The following is a 26,993-nucleotide window of genomic DNA, read 5'->3' on the forward strand; positions in this document are numbered from 1 at the left end:
GTGTACTACATCCTTATCTGTACTGACCCTTGGTGCTGATGCCCCTGAGATCAGTGACCTTCATCAGCATACGGGGGAACAAATGTGGCTTGTTGGGGCGTCTGCGGCGGGCGTAGATCTTTAGGGCCTCCAGGAGGGGCTCTTGCAGCTTGTCCACCTTCTGGGGCTCCTCCAAGTCCATACGGTCTGAGGGAGAGAGCCAACACACAGGGTCAGGGGGGGGGGGCGGGCAATGATAGAGGGTGAGGAAGAGTAAGCAGCCAATGACGGGGTCGGGGGGGGGGGGGGGACTGGAACATTAAGAGAAGAGGAGAGAGTGCTTAGTATATTAAGACAAACACACATGCGCATGCACACACACACACACACACACACACACACACACACACACACACACACACACACACACACACACACACACACACACACACACACACACACACACACACACACACACACACACACACACACAGTCACACAGTCACACAAACACAGTCTCACAAACACACACATGAACACAAACAATAACAGCCGATGCTGCAGTACCTCCACAGATGAGGCAGATGGCGCTGAGGAGGCCAGTCTCTGTGTCGTCCATCTCCAGAGGCAGCAGCTGGCCTGCAAAGGCAAACACCAGTTCTGTGAGCGGGCCGAAGCCTGCGTTGTGCATCTGGGTCCGGTTCAGGGTCAGCCCGTCGGAGAAGGTCATTGTGTCCTGCTCTGGAGTGTAGCGAGTGCAGATCCTCAGCATCTGAGAGTGAGGAGAGGAGAAGATAGAGAGGTTAGGGGAATAACGACAGCAAGGATGATGAGGGAGGACGAAGAAGAGGAGGTAGTGTAAAGTGTAGGGAGTGACAGAGCACAGTGACATGTGCATTGTGAAATGTGTGTGTATAGTGTGTTGAGGGAAAGCAAAGTATGGATAGAGCATTGTAAGGGAGAGAGAGGAGTGAATAGATTGTAGTGAGGGAGAGAAGGGTGAAGGTGGAGGGAGACATGAGTGAAGGTGGAGGGAGAGATGAGTGAAGGTGGAGGGAGACATGAGTGTGAACTGTAAAGAGCAGTGGGGGAGAGAGGAGTACAGACAGAGTGGAGGTGGGGGTGGGTGGGTGCTCAGGTACCAGTATGTCCAGACAGGCTGATTTGAGAAGTGTGATCTGGTCAGCGATGGTGAGGGTGGTGAAGCCTGGCAGGCGCTTGGCAAACTCCACTATTTTGATGATGCACTTGGTGGAAAGTTCACTGAACTTATCCCACAGCCCCAGATCCAACTGCACACGGTGGTCTGCACTGGAGTTCTAGAACACAGGAGAGACACAGAGAGAGAGGGGTGAGATTTGTGTGTGCCTGTGTGTGCGTGTGCGTGTGTGTGTGTACTTGACTCACTGTAGTGTATTTGCCCAGCTGGACGAGTGAGGGGAAGGTGTCTTTGTGGGCCTTGCTGACTTTGTTGACTAGCTCCTCCAGTTCTCCACTGAGCTCATAGCTCTCTGGCAACACCACCTCCTCCTTCACATCTTTCTTCTTCTTGTTCCTGTCATTACGCACCGCTGCATGGGGGACAAGGCAGCAGGTGTCCTGGCGGTTAGAGAGTTGGGCCAGTAACCGAAAGGTGGCTAGTTTGAATCCACGAGCCGACAAGGTGAAAAAAAATTGCCAAAGTGCCCTTGAACATGGCACTTAACTCTAATTGCTTCAGGGTTACTGTTGATAATGGCTGGCCGTGACCCTACTCTTTGAGGCAACACATTTTCAACTATTAATACACTCTTGAACATTTGTGACCTAGGACAAAAAAAGCACCCATTAAATGAAATTAAAACGCAGGAGGGGGAGAAGATGAGTGAAAGGGAAAGTGATAGATTGGTGGTAGTTGTTATCATCTAATAGAGCAACACATCCCTCATGCTTCTCTCCTTCCTTCCTCTCAGGATGTCCACTTATAGAGCGGCTATATTGTGATTTCAGTGCTACCCCAGTACAGACATGAACTGTACTGAGATCCCTTTCCAAAACACTCTTTGCCACACAATCACTCTCACACGCTCAAACCATCTCTGTTCCCACCTTTACACTTGAGCACAGCATACCCAGAAGGTATGGGCAAAACTGGCTGTAATGTAATCTTTCTGAGGCCCTGGCACTCACCTTCTTTGGACATGCCGACCTCAAAGCACTTCTGCAGCCGGCAGTACTGACAGCGGTTACGGGTCACCTTGTTGATCTGACAGTTCTTGTCTCGGTGGCAGGTATACACCATGTTCTTCTGAATACTGCGCCGGAAGAATCCCTGAGAGATACAGGGATACAGAGATACAGAGAGAGATACAGAGAGAGAGAGAGAGACCAAGAGAGAGAAATCAGCCATTAAACCATTGTTTCTGGGAGCATAGATCTCTCACTCCATAGCCACAGGAGGGGATTTGAGCCCATGCATTTGTCATTAGATAAAGATTCCACCAGAGGGCAGCACAGGCATCTTTTCATCCTCTAACGTCAGAATAGTGATGAACTGCATGGAAACAATTATGGTAGACTGTCTGTGTGCCCCTGTCTGACTGTTCATGGCTTGTTTGTTTGTGTATGTATGTTCTGTATATATCATGTATTTGCTTGGGTTTACACATCCTGTCTGTACATATTGACTGAGTCTCTTTGTGTGTCTCACCTTGCAGCCCTCACATGAGCTGACCCCATAGTGGTATCCAGAGGACTTGTCCTGGCACACGAAGCAAGGCTTGTAGATGCGGGGAGGAGGGGGCGGAGAGGGTGAACTGGGAACCATCTCCTCAGAGCTGGTGCTCTGGGTCTCTACTGCTGCTCAGATAGAGGGAAAGTTAGAGAGAGAGAAAGAAAGAGATTGTTTATTTCACTTTTCGTTATTATCTATTTCACTTGCTTTGGCAATGTAAACATATGTTTCCCATGCCAATAAAGCACTTTGAATGTAATTGGAGAGAGAGAGAGAGAGATAAAGCACTTTGAATGTAATTGTGGAGAGAGAGAGAGAGAGAGAGAGAGAGAGAGAGAGAGAGAGAGAGAGAGAGAGAAGGGGGCAATAAAGACAGACTTTAACTTACTGCACATTTCAGTATTGCAGCTAATAGGTAAACTGCATGTCAGATGATTAATGCAAAACATCTTTGAAGGCACATTACAAGTACAGTACACGACTGGGGTTCAATGGGACCCACAGTGTTGCTCCCTAAATAAGTTAAGCTGATATATAAATATGGAGTAACTGATAAAGGCAGACTTGTCAACAAACAAGCCCAACCCCCCTCTAGCCCAACCTTTCAGCTCTACCCAGGAGGGCAGCTCAAAGGCAAATATTTTAAGAGATGGGGGGGGTTGGTTGGTTCAGCGCTGATTGACATTGGAGAGAGAGAGAAAGAGAGGGATCGAAAGAGGGAAAAGAGACACAATTAGCTGATGACCAGATGGCTATGCTGATAAAATGCTGATTGGCAGATGAGATTTGATTGCCGTCTCCACTTCTGGGGAGTGGGGGGTGGAGCATACCTCTGACTGTCTGACTAACTGACAGCTGAATGGTGTGTGTGTGTGTGTTTTTTAATTGGGATGCCTGTCCAACCCGACATGCTTGTATACCTCTAGCCACATTTGAACAAACAGACTGAAGGTGTTTATGAGACTGCTGTCTCCCTCTGTCCCTCCCTTCTGTCTCGCAGGGGGAAAATGGCACACAATATAACACCATTTGCTGTCCCACAAGCAGTCATTCAACTGCTGCCAATGAAAACCCTCAAAATAAACAACGTCAAATACACACACACACACACACACACACACACACACACACACACACACACACACACACACACACACACACACACACACACACACACACACACACACACACACACACACACACACACACACACACACACACACACACACACACACACAGAGACAAGAGAGACAAACATTTGAACACAGAGACAACACGACATGGATGAAGCCCAGATAAGTGAAACCTTGGTCCATGTCTAAAAGGGAAATCGTCTTTATTTTGTATTCACCTTAATTATATGAGTGCAGTCCTTCTCTTTTTCATCACTGACCATTTCAGGTCTATACACCATCTAGCTACTCAACATAACTACAAATGCACTGTGTTTTTCCTGACTTCACACACACAAAAAAGATCAGACATTTGCATAGACACACACATTAATTTATAAATGGTCAAAAGCACATATGCACATGCATTTAGCTACATTCACTGACCAAGCCCCCCAAACAATCCCCTCTAACATGCCTTTCAACTTTCACCTTCAGTCACCCCAACTTCACCTCCACATGCCCATTCCCAAACCCCCCTGTTTTTCTCTTGTTTCCTGGCCCTAAATTCCTCTGCGCAGGCTGGCCAGGGTTTAATAGAGGACCAGGCTCGTAAGCTGGCCTATAAAGGCTGTGTCTGGGCTGGGAAGGAGGCCCCCGGCCAGGCCAACCGCCTCTTTATTGGGATCCAGTCACCTTGGACAGCCATTCACACCACCAGCTGGACCCTCGCATCCCTTCCCCGTAAAAAAAAAGACAAAAAAAAACAAAAATGGAGGGGTTGAAAATCCAAAAGCCACGCACAGCCCCCCTCCTAGCTGCCATCTTCAATGGATAGAACAGTTCTGGCCCAAATGTGGACCTCTACCCCCCTCCAGCCCCCTCTCTCTCACACTAGGGCCTGAGTTTAACAAGAGAGGCGAGACTTCAAAAATAGTAGAAAAGGGCATAAAGGAAAAATGTCATAAAAGAAGAGCGGGACAAATGAAGAGAGAAATACAGGGGGAGAAAGAGAAAGACACGAGTTAGAGGACAGAGTGCTACCAGTGGCTAGAGAGGTGGAATAAAACTCTGACCCTTTAGCTTTGACCTTGACTGATGAGATGTTTTGTAAGACCACCACCACCATTAGTATTAGCTACCAATGGCCTAACAGTCTATTACCAACACTACCATTAGTACTAGTTACCAATGGCCTAACAGTCTATTACCACCACTACCATTAGTATTAGCTACCAATGGCCTTACAGTCTATTACCACCACCACCATTAGTACTAGTTACCAATGGCCTTACAGTCTACTACCACCACTACCATTAGTACTAGCTACCAATGGCCTTACAGTCTACTACCACCACTACCATTAGTACTAGCTACCAATGGCCTAACAGTCTATTACCACCACTACCATTAGTACTAGCTACCAATGGCCTAACAGTCTATTACCACCACTACCATTAGTACTAGCTACCAATGGCCTAACAGTCTATTACCACCACTACCATTAGTATTAGCTACCAATGGCCTAACAGTCTATTACCACCACTACCATTAGTATTAGCTACCAATGGCCTTACAGTCTATTACCACCACTACCAAAGTACCAGCTACCAATGGCCTTACAGTCTATTACCACCACTGCCATTAGTAAAAGCTACAAATAGTGTAACAGTCTATTACCACCACTACCATTAGTACTAGCTACAAATAGTGTAACAGTCTATTACCACCACTACCATTAGTACTAGCTACAAATAGTGTAACAGTCTATTACCACCACTACCATTAGTACTAGCTACAAATAGTGTAACAGTCTATTACCACCACTACCATTAGTACTAGCTACAAATAGTGTAACAGTCTATTACCACCACTACCATTAGTAAATCAAATCCAATTTTATTAGTCACATGCGCCGAATACAACAGGTGTAGACCTTACAATGCTTACTTATGAGCCCCTAACCGACAGTGCAGTTTCAAAAAATACGGATAAGAATAAGAGATAAAAGTAATAAGTAATTAAAGAGGAGCAGTAAAATAACAATATATACAGGGGGGTGCCGGTACAGGGTCAATGTGTGGGGGCACCGGTTAGTTGAAGCAGTATGTACTACATGGGGTGGAAGTTGTTTAGAAGCCTCTTGGACCTAGACTTGGCACTCCTGTATCCCTTGCCATGTGGTAGCAGAGAGCACAGTCTATGACTAGGGTGTCTGGAGTCTTTGACAATTTTCAGGGCCTTCCTCTGACACCGCCTGGTATATAGGTCCTGGATGGCAGGAAGCTTGGCCCCAGTGATGTACTGGCTGTTCGCTCTACCCTCTGTAGTGCCTTGCAGTTGGAGGCCGAGCAGTTGCCACACCAGGCAGGGATGCAACCAGTCAGGATGCTCTCGATGGTGCAGCTGTAGAACCTTTTGAGGATCTGAGGACCCATGCCAAATCATTTCAGTCTCATGGGGGGAGTAGGTTTTGTTGTGCCCACTTCATGACTGTCATGGTGTGCTTGGACCATGTTAGTTTGTTAGTGATATGGACACCAAGGAACTTGAAGCTCTCAACCTGCTCCACTGCAGCCCCGTCGATGAGAATGGGGCGTGCTTGTTCCTCTTTTTCATGTAGTCCACAATCATCTCCTTTGTCTTGATCACATTGAGGGAGAGGTTGTTGTCCTGGCATCACACGGCCAGGTCTCTGACCTCCTCCCTATAGGCTGCCTCGTTGTTGTCGGTGATCACGCCTACCACTGTTGTGTCATCGGCAAATTTAATGATGGTGTTGGAGTCGTGCCTGGCCATGCAGTCATGAGTGAACAGGGAGTACAGGAGGGGAATGAACATGCACCCCTGAGGGGCCCCTGTGTTGATGATCAGCGTGTCGGATGTGTTGTTACCTACCCTTACCACCTGGGGGCAGCCCGTCAGGAAGTCCAGGATCCAGTAGCAGAGGGAGGTGTTTAGTACCAGGGTCCTTAGCTTATTGATGAGCTTTGAGGGCACTATGGTGTTGAACGCTGCGCTGTAGTCAATAAATAGCATTCTCACATGCGTTCCTTCTGTCCAGGTGGGAAAGGGCAGTGTGGAATGCAAAGGAAACTGCATCATCTGTGGATCTGTTGGGGCGGTATGCAAATTGGAGTGGGTCTAGGGTTTCTGGGATGATGGTGTTGATGTGAGTCATGAACAACCTTTCAAAGCACTTCATGGCTACAGACGTGAGTGCTACGGGTCGGTAGTCATTTCGGCAGGTTCCCTTAGTGTTCTTGGGCACAGGGACTATGGTGGTCTGCTTAAAACATGTTGGTATTACAGACTCAGACAGGCAGATGTTGAAAATGTCAATGAAGACACTTGGCAGTTGTTCAGTGCATGCTCGGAGTACATGTCCTGGTAATCCGTCTGGCCCAGCGGCCTTGTGAATGTTGACTTGTCTAAAGGTCTTACTCACATCGGCTGCGGAGAGCGTGATCACACAGTTTTCCGGTACAGCTGGTGCTCTCGTGCATGTTTCAGTGTTAATTGCCTCAAAGCGAGCATAGAAGTAGTTTCGCTCGTCCGGTATGCTCGTGTCACTGGGCAGCTCTCGGCTGTGCTTCCCTTTGTAGTCTGTAATGGTTTGCAAGCCCTGCCACATCCGACGAGCGTCAGAGCCGGTGTGGTACGGTTCAATCTTAGTCCTGTATTGACGCTTTGCCTGTTTAATGGTTCGTTGGAGGGCATAGCAGGATTTCTTGTAAGCTTCTGGGTTAGAGTCCCGCTCCTTGAAAGCGGCAGCTCTAGCTTTTAGCTAAGTGTGGATGCTGCCTGTAATCCATGGTTAATGGGTGGGGTATTTACGTACAGTCACTGTGGGGATGACATCATCGATGCACTTATTGATGAAGCCAATGACAGATGTGGTGTACTCCTCTATGCCATTGGAGGAATGCCGGAACATATTCCAGTCTGTGCTAGCAAAACAGTCCTGTAGCTTAGCATCTGCTTCATCTGACCACTTTTTTATTGATCTAACACTGGTGCGTCCTGCTTTAATTTTTGTTTGTAAGCAGGAACCAGAAGGATAGAATTATGGTCAGATTTGCCAAATGGAGGGCAAGGGATAGATTTCTATACATCTCTGTGTGGTCCATAGGACTTTCCCCTCTGGTTGCACATTTAACATGTTGATAGAAATTCGTTAAAACTGATTTAAGTTTCCCTGCAAGTCCCCGGCTACTAGGAGCGTCGCCTCTGGGTGAGCGTTTTCTTTTGTTTGCTTATGGTGGAATACAGCTCATTCAATTCTATCTTGTTGCCAGCCTCTGACTGTGGTGTTATGTAAACTCTCTCGGTAGGTAATGTGGTCTGCAGCTTATCATGAGAAACTCTACCTCAGGCGAGCAATGACTCGAGACTTCCTTAGATATCGCGCACCAGCTGTTGATTACAAAAATACATAGACAGCCGTCCCTTGTCTTGTCAGACGCCGCTGTTCTATGCTGCCTGTATATCGTATACCAGCCAGCTGTATGTTAATATTGTTGTCGTTCAGCCACGACTCCGTGAAGCACAAGATGTTACAGTTTTGAATGTCTTGTTGGTAGTTTAATCTTCCCAATAACTCGTCCATTTTATTGTCCAAGATTGCAAGTTTGCGAGCAGAATTGAGGGGAGTGGTCGTTTATTCGATCGCCTCCTACTCCTCAGAAGGCAGCCCGCCCTCCGGCCTCTCTTTCTCCACCTCCTCTTCACGTAGATCACTGGGGTCGGGGCCTGTTCCCGAGGGAGCCGTATCTCCTCCGCCTCGGGCTATTCAGAGTCGTGAAAGAAGAAAAATAATTCTGCTAATCCGTGGTGAGTAATCGCAGTCCCGATGTCTAGAAGTTATTTTCGGTCATAAGAGATGGTAGCAGCAACATTATGTACATTATGTACAAAAACGCAGATAAACAAAACAAAACACAATCATTTGGGGGCTCGTAAAACGTCTGCCTTCCGCTCCGGCACCATTTTAGCTGAACATTTTAGTACCAGCTATCAACAGTGTAACAGTCTACTACCATCACTAACATTAGTACTAGCTACCAATAGCCTAACAGTCTACTTCCACCACTACCAGGATAATAGCGAATGATATTGCCAATGCTATTTGACATATCAAATCAAAACAAATTGTATTGTTCACATACACATGGTTAGCAGATGTTAATGCGAGTGTAGCGAAATGCTTTTGCTTCTAGTACCGACAGTGCAGTAATATCTAACAAGTAATCTAACTAATTCACAACAACTACCTTATACACACAAATGTAAAGGGATGAATAAGAATATGTACACATAAATATATGAATAAGTGATGTCCATGCAGCATAGAATACAGTATATACATATACATATATATAATACAGTATATACATATACATATATCTACATGTATATACATGTATATACATATACTGTACATATGAGATGAGATGCTATCAATTTATCAAAACGTCATTCCGTCTACCTAAGAAAAGTAAAGCCCCCTTTACTGGCTCAAATAGCCGACCAATCAGCCTGTTACCAACCCTAAGTAATCTTCTGGGAAAATGTTTATAAAACACAAATTGACAACAGACTTTCAGTACGGTTATCAGGAAGGACATTCAACAAGCACTGCAACACTTAACAAAAAGCTGCAGTTAGTTTCAGAATGGTTGGCAAGGAATAAGTCTTTCCTACATATTTCAAAAACTGAAAGCATTGTATTTGGTGATAAATCATTCACTAAACCCTAAACTGAAAGCATTGTATTTGGTGATAAATCATTCACTAAACCCTAAACCTCAGCTCAATCTTGTAATAAATCATGTGGAAATTGAGCAAGTTGAGGTGACTAAACTGCTTGGAGTAACCCTGGATTGTAAACTGTCATGGTCAAAACATATTGATACGACAGTAGCTAAGATGGGGAGAAGTCTGTCCATCATAACGCGCTGCTCTGCCTTCTTAACAGCACTATCAACAAGGCAGGTCCTACAGGCCCTAGTTTTGTCGCTCCTGGACTACTGTTCAGGCGAGTGATCAGGTGCCACAAAGAGGGACTTTTGCAAGGGAAGATTGCAATTGGCTCAGAACAGGGCAGCAGGGCTGGCCCTTGGATGTACACAGAGAGCTAGTATTAATAATATTCATGTCAATCTTTCCTGGCTCAAAGTGGAGGAGAGATTGACTTCATCACTACTTGTATTTGTGAGAGGTACTGACATGTTGAATGCACCGAGCTGTCTGTTTAAACTACTGGCACACAGCTCAGACACCCATGCATACCCCACAAGACATACCACCAGAGGTCTCTTCACATTCCCTAAGTCCAGCACAGACTATGGGAGGCACACAGTACTACATAGAGCCATAACTATGCAGAACTATATTCCACATCAAGTAACTCATATAAGCTGTAAAATCTGATTAAAAACTGATAGAAATACACCTTATGGAAGAGCAGTGACTGTGAAGCAACACAAACATAGGCACAGACACATGCATACACACACATGATAACATACACACTATACACACACGTACACATGGATTTTGTGTTGTAGATATGTGGTAGTAGAGGAGGGGCCTGAAGGCACACACTTGATGTGTTGTGAAATCTGTTGTGAATGTATTGTAATGTATTTAACATTTTAGAACTGCCCTCATTTTGCTGGACCCCAGGAAGAGTAGCTGCTGTCTTGGCAGTAGCTAATGGGGATCCATAATAAATACAAATACTATTAGTACTAGCTACCAATAGTGTAACAGTCTACTACCACCACTACCATTAGTACCAGCTACCAATAGCCTAACAGTCTACTACCACCACTAATAATACCATTGGTACTAGCTACTAATAAGCTACGAGTCTACCACTAACATTAGTACTACTACTAGACCAATAGCCTAAAACCACTACCAAAACCACTACCACCATCGGTAGCCCAACATCTTACTACAACCAATATCCTACATTGGGATGCTACCACTACTTCAACTGTTGTTCCTATGGTCACAGGAACCACAGCCACTGTTGCTTTTACGGCTGGTGATTAGAGTCAGAACTTTTTTGTGACCTGCAATCCCGACCAGGAATAACTCTGGGCCCTCGTTCACTATAACGTCTCTGATCAGTGTTACAGAAGACTGAGGTTGCTTAATTGTGATCCTATGTAGACATTCAAGTGAATATGTCTGAGCATTCCAAAATATAATCCTGGTCCCCAAATCCTTCTACCATGGCCTGAGACAGACAGAGACCCAGTCCCAGGATACGTCCAAAATGAATACTTTTTACCAGGGCCCATAGGAAATTAGAGCACTATATAGGGAATTAGTGCACTATATATGTAATTAGAGTACTATATAGGGAATTGGAGCACTCTATAGTAGGGAATTGGAGCACTATATAGTAGGGAATTGGAGCACTATATAGGGAATTAGAGCACTATATAGGGAATTAGAGCACTATATATGGAATTAGAGTACTATATAGGGAATTAGAGTACTATATAGGGAATTAGAGCACTATATAGTAGGGAATTGGAGCACTATATAGGGAATTAGAGTACTATATAGGGAATTAGAGCACTATATAGGGAATTAGAGTACTATATAGGGAATTTGAGTACTATATAGGGAATAGGGTACCTTTTGGGGTGGCAGGGTAGCCTAGTGGTTAGAGCGTTGGACTAGTAACCGGAAAGTTGCGAGTTCAAACCCCCGAGCTGACAAGGTACAAATCTGTCGTTCTGCCCCTGAACAGGCAGTTAACCCACTGTTCCCAGGCCATCATTGAAAATAAGAATGTGTTCTTAACTGACTTGCCTGGTTAAATAAAGGAAAAATAAAATTTAGGACACCCATGCTGTCAGTAGAGACAGGTAGTGGGAGTGGGTTGGTGCTGAGTGAGGGACACTGTAACCGGAGTGCTGTTTTCTGTTTATGTAGTAACACTACAATGAAAGAAAAGCCCAGAAAAAAAGCTCCTATTGAAAAGGAGGAGCTGCATGTGGCGCCAGGTGAGAGGTAGTGACTGACAATGTCTGACGGGAGGGGGGAGAGAGGGAGAGACAGAAAAGGGGGAGAAGACAACAGGACACAAGATAAAGGGAGAGAGGGAGACAGAGAAAAGGGAAAGGGAAATCAGGAGAACACAGAGAAATAGATTGGGACAATCCCAGCTCCACCTGGCTGGAAGAGACTAAGAGAGAGGGGGCCTGGATCTGTCATCATCCTGAACTGAGCCCAGCCTCTGAGCCTCAGCCTGAAAAAACGCCCCTCTCTCTCCTTCTGTCTCTTTCTTCGCCCAGGGCTTACCTCACAGCGTGTCACTACATCAATCAGAATCCATAGGACTACCCCTAGACAAGCATTTAGACCAGCTCCACCCCTCACAACTCCTTCCATCTCACTTTATCCCTCTCTCTCTCCCACCTCATTTACATTTACATTTAAGTCATCTTATCCAGAGCGACTTACAAATTGGACTTCCCTCTCTCCATCCTTGTTTATCCCTCTACCTTCCTTCTTCCACCTTTTCTGTGCAAAAGTGGGTCTGTGTCTACCCTGGTGTTTTAGTTCGCTGCAGTTTGCTCTCTCTCTATCTCTCGCTCTATTGCGTTCACCTTTTTTCTCTCCCTCTTCCTTTCATTCTCTCTCGCTCCCTCTTTCTTTCTCTATGCTTCTCCTTCAGTGTGTCTCCTCAGCTCTACACATCTCTCTCTTGCTCTCTCTCGCACTCCCCATCTTTCAATTCAATTCAAGGGCTTTATTGGCATGGGAAACATATGTTAACATTGCCAAAGCAAGTGACGTAGATAATAAACAGAAGTGAAATAAACAATAAACAATAAGAAAAAATAACAGTGAACATTGCAGTCACAGAAGTTCCAAAATAATAAAGACATTTCAAATGTCATATTATGTCTATATACAGTGTTTTAACGATGTGCAAATAGTTAAAGTACAAAAGGGAAAATAAAAACACATAAATATGGGTTGTATTTACAATAGTGTTTGTTCTTCACTGTTTGCCCTTTTCTTGTGGCAACAGGTCACAAATCTTGTTGATGTGATGGCACACTACGGTATTTCACCCAATAGACATGGGAGTTAATCAAAATTTGATTTGTGGATCTGTGTAATCTGAGGGAAATATGTGTCTCTAATATGGTCATACATTTGGCAGGAGGTTAGGAAGTGCAGCTCAGTTTGCACTTCATTTTGTGTGCACATAACCTATCTTCTCTTGAGAGCCAGGTCTGCCTACGGCGGCCATTCTCAATAGCAAGGAAATGCTCACTGAGTCTGAACATAGGCAAAGTATTCCTTTAGTTCGGGTCAGTCACAGTGGTTACGTATTCTGACACTGTTTACTCTCTGTTTAGGGCTAAATAGCATTCTAGTTTTCTCTGTTTTTTTGTTAATTCCTTCTTATGTGTCAAGTAATTATCTCTTTGTTTTCTCATGATTTGATTGGGTCTAATTGTCTTTCTCTCTCTCTTGCTTTCTCACTCTCTTGCTCCCTCTTTCTCTCTCTCTGCTTCTCCTTCAGTGTGTCTCAGCTTGACACATCACTGTTTAGAAAACAAAAGCTCCTGTGAAACCTGAGGCCTTCCTTATCAGCCCCAGAAGCCTGGGACTCAATTAGCATGACAATCCCCATCCTGAGTGCCGTGTGTCAGCCTAGGCTATGGGGAGGGGTGATGGTGGGTATGGGTGGGGAGGGGCAGGTACAGCAGAGCCATCACAATTCCATATAATTTTACTCCTAATCCCCTCTGTCGTTGCATGGCTTCTTTATGCAGGGGAGGGAGTGAGTCTTCATAGTCCCTCATTTTCACTTATACATGCACCACTTTCTACCATCGGTTGGCCTTCACACACTCCCCCATCTATCCCCCTCTTTCTCTCTGTCTGTCTTTCAACCATGCATCCTAGGTCTGTCTGTCTTAACTCCCTCTACCTATGCTCGCTATTACAGCTGGGGCTTGAGGCTGACATACATTTTTCACCTAATTACAGAGTTTTCTTGACTTTTGAGACCTATTAGATGTTTGAATGAACCTCAATGTAGATACAAGCTTGTCAGTTACACAATGTTTTTTTTTTGTCCGTGTAGGCTATAGCCTACGTTAGTACAGTTTGCTTGCTACAACAGCCGGACCGTGAAGAAGCTTTAGTCAAGACCTTATGCAAACGTTTCACCCATTTGTCATATATGTCACATGGATCCTAGCGGTGAGAAATGCATTTTCATATCAGGCACACACCCACACGCACACAGTGTAGCGTGTTGAATGTGTGCTGTGATGAAGGGCTCCTTTCATTCGCTGTGGGCGACAGAGTGGGGCGCATTGCCTAAGGGGCAGTTCTGATGTCTCAGGGGTGGGCTTCAGCCAGCCTGGTGGGCTTGACAGACCTTCTCCATGGGATGTTACTATGGGAGTATCCTGTGATTTTGTCTACGTTTATCTTCCCTTGTATATTTTAAAAAGTTATATTTTATTTAGTAGGTAAGACAGTTAAGAACAAATTCTTGTTTTACAATGAGGGCTTACCCGGACGACGCTGGGCATATTGTGCGGCGCCCTATGGGACTCCCGATCACAGCCGGTTGTGATACAGCCCGGGATCGAACCAGTCTTTGTAGTGACGCCTTAGACCGCTGCGCCACTTAGGACCCATAAGTAGTGTTCCTGACACAGGTATCTGACAAGGAAAAACTCCATGTCCTAGTGATACCTGGCAACAACGTAATAGCATTTTTTCCTGGTCAGGTCACATGGCCTTTTCTAATTCTAATGATTGATTTTGAGATGGCATATTATAGAGATGAGATTCTGCACAAACTTCAGTTGTGCCAACATAATGGAATCTCGGTACATGACTGAAGGCGTTCAGTTTTAAATTGGATGTGCTCCAATCTACAGTATGGCGCAATCAGGTCTCCAAAGACTCATTTGGTTTGCAAATTTCCTTTTACATAACTTCTCGCCTCACAAAATGTTCTGGAGTCTGCTGTGGAATGTGTGTGCGTGTGAATGTGTGTGAGTGTAGCCTGTTTTCAGCTTATGAACATGTTGGAATGTGTGTGTCGGTTTTCAGTGTGACTTTCAGTGTGACTTTCAGTGTGAAATAGGGGAACAACACATACAGTATGTGGGGACAACACACAAGAACACCACCTTAAGCCTGATCTGAGGGAGAAAATGGAGACTACATTAACTCATCCCATCCTGTATATACCAACAAACAGGAAAACAATCCCCTTGTGTGTCTTCAAACCCATATGCTCCACCATGACCATGATGTGGGCAAATGTGTGAACTGATTTAATGGATCATTATAGAGTTGTATCTGTACACTGGTGTTGAACAGACTAATTCTCTATAACAGATAGGCCTATGTTTACAGATAACCAATAAGGATTTTAATTTTTTAACCAGGCAAGTCATTTAAGAACAAATTCTTATTCACAACCCCGACAACGCTGATCCAATTGTGCACCATCCTATGGGACTCCCACTCACAGCCAGATGTGATACAGCTTGGATTTGAACCAGGGACTGTAGTGATGCCTCTTGCACTGAGATGCAGTGCCTTAGACCGCTGCGCCACCCAGGAGGGGGGGGGGGTCGAAGGGATTTCAGTCTAAAATGTGGAGCAATGGCACTTCCTTTCGTCAGCTGTCTTAAGTTCAATACCTACAACCCAATCCTCCCTCACCTCCCTTCCCCCTCCCTGGCCTGTCCCATATCCCTCCCTCCCTCTCTCCCCCCTCTGCCTTCCTGCTCTGTTGGGAGGAGGAGCCCTTCCTGTCATTGGCAGTTTCTTTGAAAGGAAAGCCTGTGATAAAACCAGTCTACCGTCCAGGAGATGGCTCCATAAAAACAGCAACACCAAATGCACAGGCAAGAGGGGGTCACACGCACAAAACACATGAGCACACACCAGCTCATGCATGCACACACACAATCCGAGAGGAATTATCACACCGTTACTAGAACGACACACAGCCATGGACCATACGGCAAACACACACACATACACACAGATAATGTGAAGAGTAATGCTGCAAGTTCACCTACAGATGTAGGATCTTAATTTGATCACCCTGTTGCAGGGAACTTTTAGGAAATGTACAACTTGTAGTGTATTTGAGGTTTAAAAAGGCTTCTGAAGTTTGTAATTTCCATTTTGAAATTTCAGACTTAATTATTAATATCCATTAATTGAAATCCACATAATACTTCATATTTCCTGTTGCTGCAGGGTTATTTTCCTACTGTAGCAGATTGGCTCAAATGAAGATCCTACATCTGTACTGGCTTCTGTATATGTCCAATACAACTGCAGTGTTTTATGCAATATTTACTCCCATATGTTTTGGACAGGAAGGCAGGAAGGCAGGGTTTCTCTGTGTGGGGGGGGGTATTTTTAGGGACGGTTGTTAAATCAGGATTGCCCCTCACATTCACCTCACATTGCATACAAAGCAGCCTTTCTTCTTTACAACACCTCATAAAGCTACCTTTTTATTTCACCCCTTTTTTTATGAAACGGAGTCAACATTTGGCCTCCCCTCATCTCCCCTACTCACCAACTACCCCTACTTTCCGCACAACACTTTCTTGTCAGATGACCAACACCATGCTTCAAACAGCCATGCCTTCCTAATCCCACCTTGATGAACAACAACACTGAGACAAAAACACACATAGACCTACACACACACACACACACGCACACACGCACACACGCACACACGCACACACACACACACACACACACACACACACACACACACACACACACACACACACACACACACACACACACACACACACACACACACACACACACACACACACACACACACACACACACACACACAGAGACACGTTTCAATTGTTTCCAAACATCCAACCATTGAAGTCAATGTGTTGTGGCCATGGGAAAGACTGTTATGACACAATGAAGAGGGGAATTACAGAGTCTGAGACAAGCTTGAACAAGACTAGATGTTAAAGACTATTCATTACAACAGGTGAGGCACTACAGTGCTGCCTGGCTGCTCCTCATACTACAGTAACTGCTTTTCAATAACTCTACCAAGCTAATCCCATTACCTTTAAGATTGTTTGAGTTACTCTGAAATTGGGAAACAATTTGTCATTACTGTCAAGAACCACTAATCCTAGTGCAATACAAGTGGTTCAGTCACCACAATTACTAAAGCACTCATCTGACTGAGTGAGGTTTGAGTATCTAAACAACCTAGTCCCACAAGGCATTTCAACTACTTTGCGTTAGCAATTTAAGACCAGGATTCTCAACCAGTAAATCAACATATCAGTCATCAATATATCAATCAACTAATCAGTCACTCAAAATCAATCCCTTTTGTGTGGTCGACCAGCTTAGCACATCTGACTAGGCCTCAGTTAATAACTCAGACAGCAACTCAAACATACACAGTAGCTAAAGCTTGGCACAGGTTATTTTTGTCTGAAGAGTAACAATCAGTTCACTAGCTACGTTCTGGTGTTCTGCTCAGCATTGCCCTGCCACAGGAAGACAGGATCCCCACTTCCTTTTGGGTTGGATCCCAAACTTCAATACATACACACTCCCAGAGACAGACAGACAGACCATACACTAACACACACAGGTCGTCCTGAGGTGTCACGTCACGCCATTTACAACCATTCTATGTCTATCTGGGAGGAACCATAGAGAGGTGCCTGATGACAGTCCAACATTGTACAACATATAGAGTACCAGTCAAGAGTGTGCAAGGCTGTCAAGGCAATGGGAGGCTGCTGTGAAGGATCTCAAAAATAAAATATATTTTGATTTGTTGAACACTTTGTTGCTTACTACATGATTCCATATGTGTTATTTCATAGGTTTGATGTCTTCACTATTATTCTACAATGTAGAAAATAGTAAAAAATAAAGATAAACCCTTGAATGAGTAGGTGTGTCCAAGCTTTTGACCGGTACTGTATAATGTAGAAAATCTTTATATCATGTAAATGAGTGGTTCTCTGACTTTGGAAAACAATTACAGACTAATACAAAAGGTAGGGTTGACTGGGTCCTTCTCCCACTGGCCCTGGCCCAATGGCACTATGACAAAGCCAGCCCAGAGGTGTCCCAGGACACTGTGCAGGACGCATGGGAGTGTCACACCATGGACAACCAATATTATTTACTGTGTTCCCTTGCCCACTGAAGACAAGCTATAAAATGCTATTACTGAATTCCATCAGGGGCCTGTGAAATCTGTGCAGGCACAAACAGGGACAGCCGTCTGAGCACTGAGACAGACACACAAAAGCACACACACCACAGACACAAATACACACACCGTCTATGGGATGTATTCTCTCTCACTCTCCCTCTAAACCCTCTCAACTACCATCTACCTCACATATAGTATTTCACTCTGTCTCCCTATCCTTGTTTTAGACAGATTTAATCAAACTGGCCCAAGTATGTTTGTGTAAATTCTTCCTGTACAACATGTTGCCTTTGTGCATGCATGTCTTACTATGGAAACTAAAAACATATACCTGTGAGTGTCAACATATTTGCCATTTTTATTTGACCACGAAAAAAGTACATTTATGCTAATGTATTACTCTACATGCTGCAATGTAGATTTCATCCTGCCTCTCCAAATTTTCTTAGAGAAATATTCTGACTTTACAGTTAATCTGTAACTATATTGTTTAATCCTGAAGGTGTGTCCGATGTGAAATGGCTAGCTAGTTAGCGGTGGTGCACGCTAACAGCGTTTTGCTCGGTGACGTCACTCGCTCTGAGACCTTGAAGTAGTGGTTCCCAGCGGCTTTTTTGGAGCGATGGATAACGATGCTTCGTGGGTGACTGTTGTTGATGTGTGCAGAGGGTCCCTGGTTCGATCCCAGGTTGGGGTGAGGAGAGGGACGGAAGCTATACTGTTACAAAGGCACAGCATTTAAGACAAACTATCATTTAATCCTATTTCACCTGAGCTTCCTAACATAGTCATGACACGTACAATGTGGCCATATGACCTTCAAGGTGGTAGTGAATAAGACATCAAGGGCAGAGAGGAGAGAAGCAGAGAGAGACAAGGGATTAGTGTTATCACTCCCAGAGAAGACATGCTGGCCTATTCTCTGATGAAAGGACGAAACCCCCTGAATACAGAAGAAGGGATGGAATTGTAGGGGGTAAATCTTAATCCCTAATCAAACCCCCATTTATCCCCCTTTCATCCCTCTCTTCTTGCTGCCCCGTCCCCTGCAGGCAGTCTAATCTCTTAATTGAGCCTTTTGTAATTATAATTGAATAATTAAAGGCCTTCATTAAAGGCAAACAAATGACGTTGACGTATTCTGACAAGACACAAGATCCGAGGGATACTGTATGCATGATTCAGTGAGACCGACACACATATCCAGCAGCACACTCATAAGAATTCAAAATAATGGCATGTATAGTCCTTGTTTGGTGTTGCTTTCATTACATGTCTACTTTATTTAATGGTGTTTAAAATTATGCCTTTCTCTTTCTTTATTAGGAAGCCCACAAACCAGTGTGCAAAGAGGGACACACGCACACAGATCCTGACTTTGGCCTGTCTGTGCTCTCTCCATTACGCCTGACATTGAAACCAAGGGAGGCAGAAAGGTCCTGAACCAAAAACAACAGAAAACAGGAAAACTGGCCACACACACACACACTAGGGCCGCCTGAATGCCTATCCCTGATTATGAGAATTTAGAGAAGTAACATGACCAAGTTCCACACTGTGGCAGAGTCTCTATTCCAATCTACCCCCTGGCGGATCCATCATAGGTTGGCTGTGTTGTTGATACTAGTGCTGATGCGTTGTGTTCTCCTGTAGGCCAAATGTTCTATTCTGCTGATGATATATGAGAAAGACCTACAGCCTTCAGAATATTTACCTTGTCAAATTCGAATAAAACACAATGCGGTGTGTCGAAGTCATAGAGCTGAAAATGAGCTTGGGTTGTCTTTTTGTGAAAAAGTGATGGCCTCATTTGTTGTTGACAAGCCTGTCAATCTTTCATTGACCTCCTTTCTGTCAATGCTAAACAATGGCACTCTGTAGTTCAGCTTCCAAGGGCAAAAACCTCAAACATCAAACACACCAGCCTGGTCTCATAGACTTGACTTAACATAGTAATGTAAAAATTAGTATGACATGCTACGTTTGGTATGGCTTTATAAGACAGAAGTTTACTTAAAGCTGTAATACGTACATTTTTGGTCAACGCAACAAAATTCACAGAATTGTATGTTATAGATCTATCATTCTCATTGAAAGCAAGTCTAAGATGCAGTAAATATGTTCTATGTGCGCTATTTCTATACTTGCCATTCTTAAGTTTCCTTTTTGCATCTTTAACTTTTGGTTTCGTACACCAGCTTCAAACAGCTGAAAATACAATATTTTTGTTTATGGAAAATATATTTTGCAGCGGTTTAGATAGTACAATAATTCTCTACACTATACTTGTTTGTTTTGTCACATAAACTGAAATTAGGCGAACTATTCAAACTTTAGCAACCAGGAAATGTCGGAGCATCTTTAAGGCAAAAAGGAAAGTAGGGTGCGTGGTATAATGCGAACGTCTAGCAACCCAAAAGTTGCAATGTCATCAGCCTACTTTTTAGCTAACCCTTCCCCTAACCCTTTAGTCTGACTCCTAAGCTTAACCCCTAGCGTAGTAAATGTTAGCCACCTAGCTAACATTAGTCAAAACAAATTGCAATTAATAAAATATCATACGAAATGGATGAGGGACATCCACAAGTTAATGTATAGGCTACCATACGGAACATACATATACTAATTGGAGTGTTCAGTGATTTTCTTTTACTATGTTACGTCTACCCCTGAGTCCAGGTTGAACACACTCACAAAGACCCACTTATTTGAGAATGTGAATGAGTTCTTACTGGTTATTATGCTATCCTACTTTCTAAATTAGATTTCAGTCCGACCTTTCCCTGTTTGGCAATGTAAGGGTGAGCCATTGCTAGCTCATCCGTCTGTTGGAAACAATGAGGGCTAACCAGTGTGAATAGAGTGGGTGAATTACGCCTCTTCGCGAGTTATTGTCTCTCGATGTTTACTGAGGTTATTGGGAACAGAGGATGGAAACAGAACACCGGCCTAAAGATGAACACTCAACACTCTAGATCCCTCTTTTCTCTCTCCCCCGCCCGGGGCCATCCACGCCTATCAAAGGACATTTCTGTGGTCTTTAGACCTATTCTGTTTTCTCCTTATCTTTGTCTCTTTCTCAAACTGCCTAACAGATACTATTTTGTGAAGGCAACCAATCTTACGACCAGAGAAAAGTAGTTTATAAACGGAACTTAATTCACTTAAAGTATTCGTGGAAAAATAAATATCATTCTCTTCAATCAAAACAAAAAAGTGTTGTGGTGGCCACGATGTACATTTGCGCAACAGAAACGTAATAATAAGGACATTTTGGCCAAGACATTATAGGACCTAGACTGTTACTGAATAAAGAACGGCTCATAGTTTCAATGTCCAATACAACTGTAGCAGTATTTTGTTGTCCTCCTGTCCCCTCAGAAGTTGGCGATTGTATTTAGCGAGTTGAGACCGGCTGTGGTCTCGCTCGTCCTGACAGCTCATTCGTCTTCATTACGGGAAACACCGTGGGGCTGACAGCGCCTGAAACCCTGGTGTCTTCACGATTAATGAAGATATATAGGCATTTCACCTTGAAGAACTTAAACTAACCAGCACACGGTGTAGGCCTACTGTCATGAAGTAGAATTCGCCTGGGTCGCAATTATTAAAACGGCACAAAAGGCGCTAAGGGGCACATCCTTGCGTAAAAGCGTGTAGGCCATCTGGATGAAATAGATAAATGTAACATCTGTAATAGTTTCCTGTGTCTTCCCTGCCCGAACACGTTCTTATAGCGCAATGGCAAGGCCCCCCCTCATCTTTCATATTCAAATGAGCATGCCAGAAACACCATGTTGCCAGTGCCAGAGTATGCTATTATCATATGAAATACAGTGGTGAGGGTAGATGGGCTGCATAACAATAACGAACTTATTTCTCACACCCATTGTTTTCACTCATACAGGCATGATGTGTGTTAGCAAAGTGGCAAAAGCCTCTAGGAAAAGAGAGAGAGAGATGGCCCTGTTATACCCCAAGGCCTCAGTTGTTACTGTAAAGCTGTATTGTCCTACTTACTCATGCTCTAGTTATTCTTCATTAACAGTTTTGCCCTCAAATGAACTTTTAAGTTAGATGCTAATTATGTTTTTAAGTAGGTCTAGTTATTCACATTGCATCAGTTACCCAGATCTCTACTGAAATGGGTCATAGGCTTTCATCATTGGGTCTCTTGTGATCCCTTTTAAAGATCCCCATTCATTTTGACTTTGGTAGTTAGCTTCTAAACCTCACAAGGTCAGTGGGCCCATATTGTGAGAGAAAGCTAAATCAGTCATCTGAAGTCATTCAAAAAGAAAATAAATGTGATGATGAATAAATGTGCAGTCCCACACACTGAGCACATAAACAAACAGACTGGAGGACGAGAAAGGGCACTGAGAATCAAATGGAATCGGTCTCTTCCTGTGGAGAGAGCTCTATGATAACACCAGCACTCCGATAAGGACACACATGCACACTGAGATTGTCACTCTTTCCACATGATCACAATAACACCGACGGCCTGATGAGCAGAGAGAAAACCGTGTCTCTGCACAAACACACACAGCACACACACACAAGCCTTTACAGTCTGATGAGTCGAGTGAGGAGACAGAGCAAATACTTCACTTACACTGAACACTGGCTGTCCCACCCCAGGCAAAGGGGTCGAGACCAGGGAAGAAGGGGGTGGCCTTGCCCAGCATACAAGCCCCCTGAGTGGACACGTCGAAGAGCGGCCGAGGGGCCATCCCTAGAGCCTCCATACAGTCAAACATGTTCCTCTCTCTAGCTCCACACACACTATTTTGTCCAACAACCACAACAACACCAGAGTCCTCTTCTGCTGTGGTTGTTCAGCTGACTTTAGCTAGCAGTGACGTCTCAGAGGAATTTCCACCCAGAGAAAAACAAGAGCAGCTCAGAGCAGGACTGGCGTTCCAGGCTTGTGGTTGTTGTAATAGTGGACCTCTGTCACTTTCAGTCGGGGTGAACCTTCTCCAGATGCTGTGCGTCTGTCTCAGCCTCTGCTTGGTTCCACTCTGATACAGTCCTTGACTGGCTTCTCTCTGTGTATTGGTCTTGGAGTTGAACAGCTTTTTTCCCTTTTGTCTTTCTTCTCTTTCTCTCTTCTCTTGAGCTCCAGACTATTTCCCACTCTCACACACAGTCCTCAGTCACCCTCTCCACTGTCTGGGTGATTCTCATTGGGAGTTGTAACTGATCTAAACACCCCCCACTCCTTCGCTCTCTGGGCCTCTCACACACAGCCAGTGATACTGTGGAGTGAACCAACAGCCTGTTCTCTCAGCAAGGGGGGAGCAGGGAGGGAACTAGAGAGCCGGGGGCGGGCCCATTAGTCTGGTCGGTCACATAACAAACTTTCTATCCTATGTTCTCCCTCTGATTTCCCTTCCTCCTCTTCATATTTCACATTTTACAAATGAAAACAAACACCATGCCTCCCTCCCTCCCTGTCTTTCTTTCTATTTCAATTTTAATTTAAGGGCTTTATTGACATTGGAAACATATGTTTACTTTGCCAAAGCAAGTGAAATAGATAATAAACAAAAGTGAAATAAACAATAAAAATGAACAGTCAACATTACACTCACAGAGGTTCAAAGGAATGAAAACATTTGAAATGTAATATTATGTCTATATACAGTCTTGTAATGATGTGCTAATACTTAAAGTACAAAAGGGAAAATAAATAAACGTAAATATCGGTTGTATTTACAATGGTCTTTGTTCTTCACTGGTTGCCCTTTTCTTGTGGCAACAGATCACAAATCTTGCTGCTGTGATTGCACACTATGGTATTTCACCCAATAGATATTGGAGTTAATCAAAATTGGATTTGTTTTCAAAATCTTTGTGGATCTGTGTAATCTGAGAGAAATATGTGTCTCTAATATGGTCACACATTTGGCAGGAGGTTAGGAAGTGTAGCTCAGTTTCCACCTCATTTTGTGGGCAGTGTGCACATAGCCTGTCTTCTCTTAAGAGCCAGGTCTGCATTCGGCGGCCTTTCTCAATAGCAAGGCTATGCTCACTGAGATTGTACATAGTCAAACATTTCCTTCATTTTGGGTCAGTCACAGTGGTCAGGTATTCTGCCACTGTGTACTCTTGCTCTTTCTCTCAGCCCCCCTCCTCTTCTCCTTTCTCTATTGAAAAGCACCCTTCTCCCTCCCTCCCACACAAACTTGAGCCTCCCACATCCCTCCTTAGGGTTCAAACACCAAAGTCATTTATGTGTCCCCAATGCCAATTCATGGTGTCCCCATGGGAGGGCAAATGTAATGAGTCAACAGACAATGTTAAAGAGAAGACTGCCATCCTATTGTAAATGAATGCTGAGACTGAGTATATCACACTGTTAGTTTGCATTAAGTGGCAAATGGTAATTCCTGATGGTTATATACTGTGTGTGGGACTGTAGGATGATGGTTAAAGTCAGAGGCGCCACCCAGAGGACTCTGTGGGGAGGAACAGGGGGGAAACAAATATGCAAACACGCACATATGAGCAGACACAGTCTCGTTCTCCCTTAGCTTTCTCTCTTTTGTCCTCATTCTCTCATTCTACCCCTCCCCTCCTTAATTCTATCCTGCTTTTATTGGAATGAGTCTCAGATCACATTATTGCTGCCCATACTAGTACACTCTGTACCGCTCACTCTCTCTCTCTCTCTCTCTCTCTCTCTCTCTCTCTCTCTCTGTCTCTCTCTCTCTCTCTCTCTCTCTCTCTCTCTCTCTCTCTCTCTCTGTCTCTGTCTCTGTCTCTGTCTCTGTCTCTGTCTCTCTCTCTGTCTCTGTCTCTCTCTCTCTCTCTCTCTCTCTCTCTCTCTCTCTCTCTCTCTCTCTCTCTCTCTCTCTCACACACACAGTCGGTAATTTCAATGACCGTATACTGAACCGCGTCCAGCACCGCAGTGCTAGTTTCATGCACACCACAGTCACCGGGTTCAAACACAAGAAAAAAGTTTGACCAAACACATAAAAAACCACAGCAGCAACGTAGACAAAACTTCTACTGACAAAATCTCAGCCACCGACCCGAATGGAGATGCTTATAGAGCTGTGGTGCATTAAAGAGAGAGGGGAAGTCAATTTTACTGATACAGATGTTATTTCATAACATATGAAGAGAGGAGCATGCTCCATAAATCAACATGTCAGCTGTTTGTACAGTGTGTTCTCCAGTCTGTCTATCATGTTCTCTGTACCTGGGAGATGATTTATGATGATTTAAATCACGCCACAGAATGTTTTATTGATTTGCTCATTGAGGTAATGGATCATCACGCCCCAGTAAGAAAGAGTACAGTTGGGGCTTGTCCATCTCCATGGATTGATGATGACCTGGGTGAGGCATTTTGTCAAAGACATTTTGTTAAATCTAAACTAGAAATTGATGAACAGAATTATAGAACACTATGTAAATATGCAGTTAAATTCAATTGTGAGAAAAATACGCTATTTTACAAAAATGCTTTTATTGATTGTAAAAATGATTCTAAAAAGGTATGAAATACAGTTAAGGGCTTACTTGGTACATCTATTTCAACATGCCCATTTAGTGTGGAGGTTGACAGGAGAACAATAACAAAACCAGCTGATATTGTCAATCATTTGGCAGATTGTTTTCCAAAGAGAAATGTATTGACTGAGCGATAATGTAAACACCCATTATTCCATGATCATATTATGAGCAAAAAAACATGATCTTTTAATCTACAACTGGTGTCAGTAGAAGAGGTATTAAACCTATTGAAGTCATTACCCAATGGTAAATCTACAGGTTATGAACTTATGGAAAAAAATGTACTTCGCTATGCTGCTCCCAAGATTTCAGCTCCACTGAAATACATATTTAATCGGTCACCAGAAAAGTGGACATTTGCAAATGTATGGAAGAATGCTAAACTGTGTCCAATCCCGAAAGACAGCAAAGAATCCATTACTCCTTCCAATAGTCGACCAATTAATCTACTCCCATCACTCAGTAAGATATTGGAGGGTATTGTGAGTAGACAAATATGGGAGTACATGGGAAAATGATCTGATTACAGCCAATCAGTATGCTTATCGCAAAAACCATCCCACTACCACTGTATTGGTTGACATAACTGACCAGTGGCTCAATGCTATGGATAATGGCAGGTTTGTGGGTGGACTATTTCTAGATTTTAATGCAGCATTTGATTTAGTGGATCATGAAATAACTTTGACAAAATTATTGCATCATGGGTTTAACTTCTTATGGCTGCAGGGGCAGTATTTAGCTTGGATGAAAGGTGCCCAGAGGTGCCCAGAGTAAACGGCCTGCTCCTCAGTCTCAGTTGCTAATATATGCATATTATTATCATTATTGGATAGAAAACAATCTGAAGGTTCTAAAACAGTTTGAATGATGTATGTGAGTATAACAGAACTCATGTGGCAGGCAAAAACCTGAGAAGAAATCCAAACAGGAAGTGAGAAATCTGAGGTTGGTATATTTTCAACCCAGGCCCTATTGAATTCACAGTGGGATATGAATGAAGTTGCACTTCCTAGGTCTTCCACTAGATATCAACCTCCTTTAGAAACTTGAATGAGGCTTCGACTGTGTTGTGGGACTGAATAAGAGCTGAACTTTTTATTTTTTTATTTCACCTTTATGTAACCAGGTAGGCTAGTTGAGAACAAGTTCTCATTTACAACTGCGACCTGGCCCAGATAAAGCATAGCAATGTGAACAGACAACAACACAGAGTTACGCATGGAGTAAACAATAAACAAGTCAATAACACAGTAGAAAAAAAAGAGTCTATATACATTGTGTGCAAAAGGCGAATAACTACAATTTAGCAGATTAACACTGGAGTGATAAATGATCAGATGGTCATGTACAGGTAGAGATACTGGTGTGCAAAGAGCAGAAAAGTAAATAAATAAAA

General features: G+C 43.8%; 1 protein-coding gene across 5 annotated transcripts in view; it reads right to left on the minus strand.

Moving 5' to 3' along the window:
• Positions 1-26,993, minus strand: part of LOC135539896 (retinoic acid receptor gamma-A-like) — a 71,821-nt gene that overhangs the window by 4,465 nt on the left and 40,363 nt on the right. For 4 of the 5 annotated variants that reach the window (XM_064966125.1, XM_064966129.1, XM_064966127.1 and 1 more), the window contains exons 3-8: positions 2,669-2,817; positions 2,149-2,290; positions 1,387-1,550; positions 1,122-1,298; positions 547-751; positions 28-186 (exon numbers count right to left, since the gene is read on the minus strand). In XM_064966125.1, coding sequence (XP_064822197.1) covers positions 28-186; positions 547-751; positions 1,122-1,298; positions 1,387-1,550; positions 2,149-2,290; positions 2,669-2,817 — 996 coding nt within the window. Of the gene's footprint in view, positions 1-27; positions 187-546; positions 752-1,121; positions 1,299-1,386; positions 1,551-2,148; positions 2,291-2,668; positions 2,818-22,679; positions 23,328-26,993 lie in introns of those variants that run through there. The other variant, XM_064966128.1, reaches the window with a different exon arrangement.

Source organism: Oncorhynchus masou, chromosome 5, assembly GCF_036934945.1.
Source record: "Oncorhynchus masou masou isolate Uvic2021 chromosome 5, UVic_Omas_1.1, whole genome shotgun sequence".
In the NCBI taxonomy this organism is placed as follows: domain Eukaryota; kingdom Metazoa; phylum Chordata; class Actinopteri; order Salmoniformes; family Salmonidae; genus Oncorhynchus; species Oncorhynchus masou.